This window comes from Cyprinodon variegatus, unplaced genomic scaffold (genome assembly GCF_000732505.1).
Source record: "Cyprinodon variegatus isolate N-32 unplaced genomic scaffold, C_variegatus-1.0 Scaffold226, whole genome shotgun sequence".
In the NCBI taxonomy this organism is placed as follows: Eukaryota; Metazoa; Chordata; class Actinopteri; order Cyprinodontiformes; family Cyprinodontidae; genus Cyprinodon; species Cyprinodon variegatus.
The window spans coordinates 656078-666020 of NW_015150679.1; the positions used below are offsets into that span (position 1 = coordinate 656078).

General features: G+C 41.7%; 1 protein-coding gene across 4 annotated transcripts in view; it reads right to left on the reverse strand.

The window, feature by feature from the left end:
* The window catches only part of sap130 (Sin3A associated protein 130kDa), a 26816-nt gene that overhangs the window by 8996 nt on the left and 7877 nt on the right, over positions 1-9943 (reverse strand). For 3 of the 4 annotated variants that reach the window (XM_015380979.1, XM_015380978.1, XM_015380981.1), the window contains exons 6-18: positions 9010-9125; positions 8790-8911; positions 8405-8549; positions 8107-8197; positions 7916-8020; positions 7687-7828; positions 5763-5878; positions 3855-4145; positions 3573-3780; positions 3387-3476; positions 2958-3304; positions 2629-2874; positions 2418-2543 (exon numbers count right to left, since the gene is read on the reverse strand). In XM_015380979.1, the coding sequence (XP_015236465.1) occupies positions 2418-2543; positions 2629-2874; positions 2958-3304; positions 3387-3476; positions 3573-3780; positions 3855-4145; positions 5763-5878; positions 7687-7828; positions 7916-8020; positions 8107-8197; positions 8405-8549; positions 8790-8911; positions 9010-9125 (2145 nt within the window). The remainder of the gene's footprint in view (positions 1-2417; positions 2544-2628; positions 2875-2957; positions 3305-3386; positions 3477-3572; positions 3781-3854; positions 4146-5762; positions 5879-7686; positions 7829-7915; positions 8021-8106; positions 8198-8404; positions 8550-8789; positions 8912-9009; positions 9126-9943) is intronic. The other variant, XM_015380980.1, reaches the window with a different exon arrangement.

Below are 9943 nucleotides of genomic sequence, written 5' to 3' on the forward strand. Positions count from 1 at the left end.
TTATCGGCCGATAACGATCGATGACCGATCAATCGGAGCACCCTTACTGTGGATAAACTTAATGTAAACTGACAGCTTTTCAGGGATCGGGAAAGAAAACTCCATGGCTTTATTAATACAAAAATAAGTCATATTTATACATTTATAAAAACTCCACCAATAAATACAGATAAACGTTTGTTTAACAGTAACTGTTATTAATGTAAAGCACAGCTTGATATGATGCTGCATGGTGCATGTGTTCTGATCCGAACCTTTGGCATCTGTGTCGATTTTCTCTCTCCCAAACTATTCCACTCCTCTGTCATCTATCTTCACTGTCGCAAACAAACACTTAAGAATTTCTCCCTTTACTTTTCTGCTTCTCTGTATTTCTGCTTCCTACAACGCTGCTTTTAAACCAATATCTAGACAACCACAGGCCTTGAGCATGATTTTACTGGGTCATATAGTAGTAGCACTTTAAAAGTTCCCAATGTTTCCATAATTGGTCCTTGGCTAGTAAGGGACTGATCCCTCTTCATGTTTATAACCAATGCATACCGTATTTTTCGGGCTACAAGTCGCACTTTTTTTCATGGGTTGGCTGGCCATACGACATATACTCCGGTGTGACATACCGTAAATCCTCTAATATTGGCCTGTATGTCCATTAGCGGCCGGGACTCTAACAATGGCCGGTCTCGCTGTCGGCGGAGGTAAATAATGGCTGGAGTGGTATACAGGCTGGGGCTATAATTAGAACATACGATGTTCCTGGGCAGTCCTCAACAACTTGTGATAGTAACATACAGTAGTATAGTACCACAGGGGGCAATGTTTGCTAACGAATCCAAGCCATTAGCATGGGAAGTCCCATCCTTACACAAAGATCATAGTGGCTTTACGCAATCGTTCTGATCTGAAAGCCACATGTGATTACCGGTAGGTCTGGTGGTAACCAGGCAGAGTTAAAATGACAGAATTTCATTGGCCTTCGTTGTTCTGAATTGCCCTTGAAATATATGATACTGGTAGCCTACTTCCACTTAGCCTGGCTCAAATAAAATTTCGCTGTGATGGCAGAAGTTTCCATTAATTTTTTTTTAAACTTTGTTTCGCAAGTCAGTTTGGCCAAGACTCCATTCGGTGTCTTTTTTTTTTGTATTGCCGTCAAGAAAAATAGCAGCTGCTGGAAGATGCCTGAATAATCTTCTGTATACCGTTAAGGCAACTGTACTTTTTCAATAAATGAACCTAGTATTTTATAGGTTCAAAAGACACAAAATCTAATTTTTATTCATTCCCCTGGTAGTTTGTTTTGATCAAATAGAAATAGAGGCCTGCTTCTAATTCTGGCCTCCTTCCACTAATGGCCTGGACCAAGATGTACCTAAGTGAAATAAAGGCCCCGTCCTATATTAGAGGATTTATGGTATATACGTTGTTGTTTTTTTCACCACGAGGGGGCGCCATGTAGCTTTGCAAGCAACAACATATATTCTGTGTTTTATTAGTTACTTGAATAAGCTAGGTATTTTTTTCACAAATAATTTGATCTTATAGGCCTGTGGCTGCATAGCCTATTAGATGGTTTTAGTTCTGCGTTTTTAAAATAGGCCTATTTCTTCTTTCAAGATAAACTTTACTGTTCGCCTCTAGTGTTGAGGTCTTGATATGATATAGTGGTCTGAATGACATTAAGTGTTTTTATCTGGTATTGGATAAGCGCACTTTCTGCCTGGTTTTTTCCTCAGATGTTGTTCCTTGTTTTTTCCTTCTTCACTAGAGGACTACCGTACCTGTCTTTGGAGATTACTTTATTTGATGAAATAAAATCGACCAAAAATGGAAAATTACTGCAGTTTTATTGACAAAGAGCTATGGGTTGATAAGCCCTACCGGTAAAATGTTCTAAAACCAAATTGATTAAAAGTGTAAATTAGGCTCTAAAATAGGCCTGTAGACTAGGCCTTTTACATGTACAACTATAACGGTAGAGATAGTATTAATGATAGTAGTGGTGATATTTATAACAACCAGAGTATGTGAGAGAGCAACTGGCACGTTGTCACTGCTTCTCAGATGCCCGTTCATGAAATAAAACAATGAGGTCTTCGAGCAGTAGCCTACCACGCGCCAGTTATCAGAACACAGATTCCAGGGATAAAATAACCTTATAAAAAAGGTGCAACTTTGAGTCCGGTGCGACATATATGTTTTTTTTCGTCTTCATAATGCATTTTTTGGCTTATGCGACTTAAATTCCACAGCGCTGTATGGTCCAAAAAATACGGTACATAAAAAGCAAGTTCGGTCCCAGGTGTTCATGGATAAACACTAATAATAAGACTTAGCTGCAGCTACAGATGTATACAATGCTAATATTTTTCCATAACTGAGCAGCTTTCAACAAGCAGAACAAGAGGATGACCCACCTTTGACCCGGATGTCGCTGTACCTCTGGAAGTGATGGTAGGCAGCCTTCCAGGGGTTACGGTAGTGCCGCAGCAGAGTGATGGGGGGGCGGGGCCTGACTGGCACATATCGAACTCCTTCTTCATCTTTAAGAGAAAACTGAGTGTTAAAAACTGATTACAGACTTAAACACTTTTTGATCCGATTATAACAGTAGCTGCTAAACCATACCGACGTATTCCCTTGGCGGGGATTCACGCCTCTCTGCCCTGCCTGTGATGGGCCTCCCCGGGACCTTCTCTTCGTCTGTGCTGTTTGTTTCCACCATCTCGCTCTCCTCGGTGGAGATGACATGCTGCTGTTTGCGGGGTTTCTTCCTTGGGGAGGCTCCCGGGACCATGTCTCCTGTAGCAGGAGGGTTCAGCATGTTTGCCTGGGTAGTGATGGGCGGCGCTGAGGATAAAGTCACATTGGGATCTAAAAGGACGCATGTGTTAATCTGTGGTTCAAAGTTTTAAGGTTAAAATCTGTGATAACCAGAAGACTAACATGTTTCTTACCCGGCAGCGAGGTGTCCATTGTCTCCGCCTCCTGCTTGATTTTGATCTCCGGGCAGGTGGAGCTGGCGGCGCAGGATGCAGTGCTGCTGGCTGCAGGCTGGGTGGGGGAGGCCACGGTGTTAGCCATGGAAGCAGGAACAGGGGGTGTGACGGCCATGGCTGCTGGCAGGGAGAGGACAGTGGAGGGCTGGGAGGGAGGCACGGGCCCGGGCGTGGCCAGCAGTGTGGGGATGGCTTGGCTCAGGTGTTGGGGGTTGGAGGGCTGCTGCTCTCCTCCCGCAGCTGGTTCTACTGTAGCCATGACTGGGGGAGCCACAGCCATGTGGACCTCCGCTTTAGGCTTCACTCTAATGAGGGGAAATGCTTGTTAATGAGCTTCAGAAGTTGGTTTCAGAAGTTGAGGATGTGATGGATGTAAAATGGGCTTACCCTGCAGGCCGGGGAGATCCTGCTCCTCTAACGCCACCATCGATCCTGGAAATGCCGGGCTCACTGGGGATAAGGTTCTTACGAACACATCTTGAAAAGCGAAAGCGAGGAAAACAAAACAAAACAACTGTTTACATAATGAAAACATCGGAGCCCTGTTTGGAGCAGGTCATCCTGAAACCTCACCCTTCAGTCGTAGGTTTCTTTCGGAGGATGCTGGGTCGAGGCGAGGAACCCGAAGTGGGAGTTCCTCCTCCTCCTCCTCCTCCGCCGCCGCCGCCTCCTCCTCCTCCACTCCCCTGGGCGTGAGCCTGCACCATGGTAGCTACAGGCTGGGTGGTGCCAAACGTGGTGCTGATGGGGCTCGCTACAAAGCCATCAGCCAAAACGACACCTGAAGTCAACGACAGATCCGTGACCAACAGGCCTCACAGCAGCCATTTTCAACCGGGCATTGAAACAACCTACCTGGCTTTGCTTCCGACTGCGGCTGTTGTTGCTGCTGTGTGACTATCGGTGCCGGCTGAACTCCTTGTGCAGCGATGGACGGAGACGTGTGCAGACTCTGTACGCCGATCTGTGCGGGCTGTATGCCCTGGGCAGTGATTGGTGCCGGCTGGATCCCCTGGGTACTAATCTGGGCAGACGGGAGGCCGATCCGGTCTACCGCCATCAGCTGCATGGGGTTAAGGTGAACGGTGGTGGCCACGCCCACTCCAGCCTGAGCAGACAGGGCTGAACTTGGAGCTTGAGGGGGGGCTTGGGGAACGAAAGTAAAATTTAGGGTTAGGATTTTTTTTATATTTTCATGAAATATTAATACTCATTCAGTTGCCTTTATTTCATTAAATGAAAGCGATGTACTTTTAGGAGTATTTTTAATGCGCTGTGCTTTTTTATTTTTACTTGGGCAAAAAGATCACAAAGCATCTTTACTCTTACTAGAGTAAAATTTCAAACAAACAAAGCACCAGAGATATACTTTCCACTTTCTCTTTGTATGCAAAACTCATCGGTTTAATGCTATTTACCATGTGCCAAGTCTGTCGTAAAAAGCACTTTGTATACTTTAATTTACCCTCCTCTATCATACTTTGTCTTTTTCAATCTACGCATTTTGAAGTTTTCCTTCAACATAAAACAGTTTTTATGTGATTACTGCATTTTATACACCATGTTTTTTATCTCCCTCTTTGAAAAAACGTGATTGCATCTGAATTTATATTTTATAAAACTTTAGATTATTTCTAAAATATTGAATCAGCGCTTATGATCATGAGTGGTAGCTGTATCCGTCACAAGGTAAGCTTTTACCAAATACTTTTTTACTTTTAACTCCAGTATAAATATGATGAAACAGTGCTACTCTGAGTTCATTTTTTGGTACTCTCTACCCTTCGCTTTATATAAGATTTTGTTACATTGGTACCTACGGCTGGGTGTTTCAATTTAGCAAATTTTTGGTTCATGCAGATTTAAATTAAACCAAGATTTTTTTTCTCTAATCTACTCTTAGGGCTTCCTTAACTCAGAGTGACGTCAGTTCATCACTTTTTGTTCAAAGTTGTGTACTTATAACTGATAAACTAGCTGAATGTGTGTCATCACTGACTGTAAACATTTAGTTTTTTATATTTTCATTGTTTGTTGTGAAACATGACAGCTTTAATTTTGCCGTTTGGTAGGAAGAAAAAAAAAAAAAAAAGATTAGCTTTCTAAGCAATATAACCCAGCCCTATTATTACCACAAACAAAGTACTTTTACTCGGACTTTGTGACAGAGTTAAATAAAGTACTAAATAAAAATATTAGAAATAAAGATAAAGTAGCATGATAAAAATAACAGCCTCCTTTAATTGAATACATAGAAAATACAGTCAGTGTAGTTTTATCTCTGTATAAACCCAGCTGTCAGAGGTTTGTTAGATACAGTAGCATTAGCAGCACTACCAACATGGCGGCTCAACTAAACCAGGGAACTGCAATAAGAGGAGGACATAAATCAACTTTATAAATAAATCCAATTCTATGTTGGATATTTCAGATCTTCATTTGAAATAAAAACGCCAGGGATGTTCTCTTTCCAATTTACCATGAACCATGTAGGAGTCACAGCAAACACATGGAAAGCTGATCTGCTTAGATAACAATTTGAATCAAAGGCAGAAACCTAATATTGAACACAACCATCAACACTTTATCCCTGTGGAGAAGCCTGATGCGAGGATTGGAGAACTGAGAGTGAGTCTGAGCTTTGTTGAAAACAACTTAGCAGATGTAAAGAGCTCAAAGCATGCTGCTGAAATTTCTCATTGCACCTTTAAAAGAAAATACACCAGCTAACCCTGACTGGAAATAAAACATAATAGTTCCTACCTGGATACTGGCGGATGGTGGACACAGAGCTGCTGATGGGGGTGTATGTGTGTGTCAGAGGGTATGATGAAGAGTATGCAGGGAGGAAATACTGGAACTGCACCGGTACAGAAGATCTGTGGGTGTGGCAAGAATTAAAAAAAACATCAACAGTCAACAATATTTTATGCTCAACATACTAATGTTCATGTTTACAATTAGGGCTGAAACAATTAATCGGCTTAATTGTGATTAATCAATTATTGAAATAATCATCAGCTAATTTGCTAATTTGGGGTAAAGAGACTCTAAAACATTCCTTTAAGCTGACAGAATCTCTTAGAGCAGTAATTATACCAACATTGTAAAAAATATGTCAACATTTTGCATCTAAATAGAAAAACTTTTTTGTATATCAATATGCTCTATCCAGAAGTCCTGAAGTGGAAAGTTTTAGTTTCATCTGGTTTAATTTCGTAAAAAAAAAAAACTTCTTTAAGAAGCCTTTGGCTATATGATTATTAATCAATTAATCTGAAAAATAATCGACAGATTAATCAATTTGGAAAATAATCATTAGTTGCAGCCCTAGTTACAACTAGTCAAATGTTAAAACTTCCATATGACGCGTATGACCTGCGGAGATGATATGATAAATACACAGTGATGATACACAGTTTGGAAGCTGCAGCACTGAGCAAAGATATCAGAGTTTTAAATAAGCCAAATATATCAAACTCTGCTAGATCACAGCTTCTTATTGGAATATTATGAAGTTAACAACTAAAAAACCTAACGAGATTATAAACAAAGCTTTTCAACATATTTAGAAACCAAACATAACCGACTCCAGGCTCCACACTGAAATATATAGACTAGGGCTGATGAATAGGAGAGTCCTGCCAGCAGAAGACCAAGAAAATTGGGTTGTTAAGTCCTGCAGTAGTTCAGATCATTCAAAATGCAGGCAGATTTGTGACAGACTGGATACTTTTGGTAATCAAACCATCACAAAGGGCTTACTGATTGATGTTCTCAATATTATAGTTATTTTTGTTAGCCATATGAAATGTGTTTTTATTTCAGTCTAGAGATATAAAAAGTTAATAAAAATATTTCAATCATGGCAAATAGACTTATTTGTAACGTTTATAGATTTAAATTTTTTTTTTACATGATTTAAGATAAGTAGAACAACCCACATATCATTTTTTACTGCCATGCTCTGCTAAATTCTACAGCAATGCTAGCTCGAACTAGCCTAGTAAACCAGCCCCACCCGCCAGCGACCAAAATCATTTTTGCATGCGAGTGGTCTAGTCTCAATCAATTCTCTAGGCCCTAGAACTGGCGGGCCAATCACAATGCAGAGATGTGTTTTGAATTTTTGGATGCAAAGTGGGTGGGGACAAAGAGGCAGTATGCTGGAGAAAGCACAACAAGGAAGATGGCAACAACTATTGAACAGTTCTCCTTTCAGTCAGCTTGGTAATCAGTTTTAGGATTAGATTTGGGGTTTTCATTGAAACCTGAGCAGGAAGAGGCTCTACGTTCATTAATTTTTAAGAAGGACGTATTCGCCGTTTTACCGACAGGCTGTTTGTTTACACCCCCCCCACCAGCTTTCTGTCATGCTTACTAAGTCACAGTCAGTTGCGCTCATTGGTCAGAGTGTTGGCAAATAGGCACAGACATGGTTTGAAAAACAACAGGTTGTTCTCATCAACAATCTTCTGATGTCTCATTCATCGGGGCTTAATTACACATTTAATCTCATCTTTATCAGTTTGGTTTATCAGGCTAAGCTCGAACAGCCACCTTCACTCGAACTATTTAAGCTCTACGTGTCGCCGTTGCTTTTTGAAATATTGCTCACTGTTGCCAATTCTCTACTTTTCAACGGCTCTGATATAGACAACCTTGTCTTAAGCCGTTTTGTTCTCACCTGTTGTCATTTCTGGTTTCCATGGTGACGGGGTTCGGAGAAGACCTGTGTCCTGGAATGGGGATGAGGTTGGCTCTCTCTCCAGGGTATTCAGCCTGGACGCGGGATGAAGAGTGGGCAATCGGCTGTGGGACCACTTTAGCTGTGGACGGGACAGGATGAGGGGATGGTCAGTGAAAACAGATTGCTGCACCGGTGCCCATCAGGAAAGGGTTAGCGACAGGCTTACCAACGGGGATGGTGGACGTAGTCACTGCTGTAGCATGGGAAGAGTGGGACGCCATTGTCATGGTGACAATAGTGTTGCTGGTCATTTGGGTATGAGGTACAGAACCTTACAGGAAACAGAAACATGATTTCAGTGTGAAATAAACCAACTGCTAATAATTAGCTTCCCTTAATTGAGACAAAAATCAGCACCTATCGTAGTTGTCGATGGCACAGTGTTTGTAGCGACTATTGGTGCCACTGTTGCTGCGGCGACAGGAGTCACGGTACTGAAGATGGGTTTCTGTTTGAAACAGCAAACACAGATATTTCTACTCGTTCCATAAACAACATCTGCAACATTTCCACGGACTGAGCAAAGACCCATAACCCCACACTGCTGCCCGGGCGCCACACAATGGCGGCCCAACGCAGAGAGTTCATTTCATCGCTCTGTACTTGTTACAGTGTATTGACAATAAAAGCTGGGGAAACAAAAAAAAATAAACACCTGAGCCATGGTGTGCGGCGGCTGGGCTTTTTGAGCTCCGATCGCAGGGTGCGACGGCAGAGTGATTCGTGTGGCAGAGTCACGTGACGTCTGAGGCCTCTGGATACTGACAGTAGCAGGAGGGTGGATGGTCAACGCAGGACGCCTGTAACAGGATAACAGTCATCTAATTCCTCTCAGCAGCAGCATAATAACTGGATGGAGGTAAAGCGTCAATTTCATATTTATTTTAAAACTTTACTGTTAGCAATTCGGATACTAAGAAGAAAAGTCAAGTTAAATGTTCTGATCCTGCTGACAAATGGACTAAAAGGCTGTATCACATCATTAAAATTGACCTTAAAAAGTTTCGGAGTTATAAAGTTGAGGATCCTGGAAGACTTACCCATGTGTGACTTCAGAGTGAGTGACTGTGGGACTGATCACCGGAGACTGAGTTCTAGTAGCTGAAATGGGTGCCACCACGGTTGGGAGGACAGCAGTGGAGGTTGTTACAGCAGGACGGGACTGAGCACAGAACAGATGCAACATATCAAACATGGAGTTCCTCCTTTACTGGAACATAAAAAAAAAAAAGCCTTTTACATCCAAACGCTCAAACTCACAGGAATAGTTTGGTGGATGATGTGCTGCACTGTAGGCGGGCCGGCGCCTGCAGCTGCTCCTGTGGCGGGCCGCAGGACCGTTTTGGAGCTGGACAGGACAGCTGCTGCTGCGGGGCCTGCAGGGGACGATAATCAATTGAAATACAGTCTTGACAAAAAAGCATTTCCACACTTACATGACCAAATTTTTGCTTTCTTTGTCAAATTTAATTAAAGCAGAAGCAACTTGTAAATGTAATTAGCATTTCTAAGTTGGAGTTAAATTTATAAATTGAAGAAAAACAAACAAAAAAAACCCCTCAAATCAAAGAGGCCACATGAGAAATCACTTTTACCTCTAGATTAAACACTTATTGGGATAAATTTCACATCCCATTCCTGGGTACCAGGAAATCCCTTAAACAGAACCTGCCTGACGACCTGAAGTAGGCTTAAAAAATAAAGCCTCAGAGTAAAACATCACACCACCATTTTAAAGACAATAACAAACGGAAAGGTGCACACTTCCTTACTTGCTTGATATGAGTGTCTTACTCTGAATAAACATGGGGTTGTCAATAGTATCAATACTCAAACATCGAATGCGGATATAATAACAGTATCGAGACTATTTTTGATACTGTTAGTTTTAGATGTCTAGATTACAACCCCTGGCAAAAAGTATGGAATCACCAGTCTTGGATGAGCACTCATTCAGACATTTCATGCTGTAAAACAAACTCAGATCAAAAACATGATACAATATTAAGGTCGTTCCAAAGTGCAACTTGTTGGCCTTCAGGAACACTCAAAGAAATGAAGAGAAAACATTGTGGAAGTCAGTGAATGATACTTTTATTGACCAAACACAGGGAAATAAATATGGAATCACTCAATTCTGAGGAAAAAAGTATGGAATCACTCAAATTGGAGGTAGAAAAAAAAGGACACACCC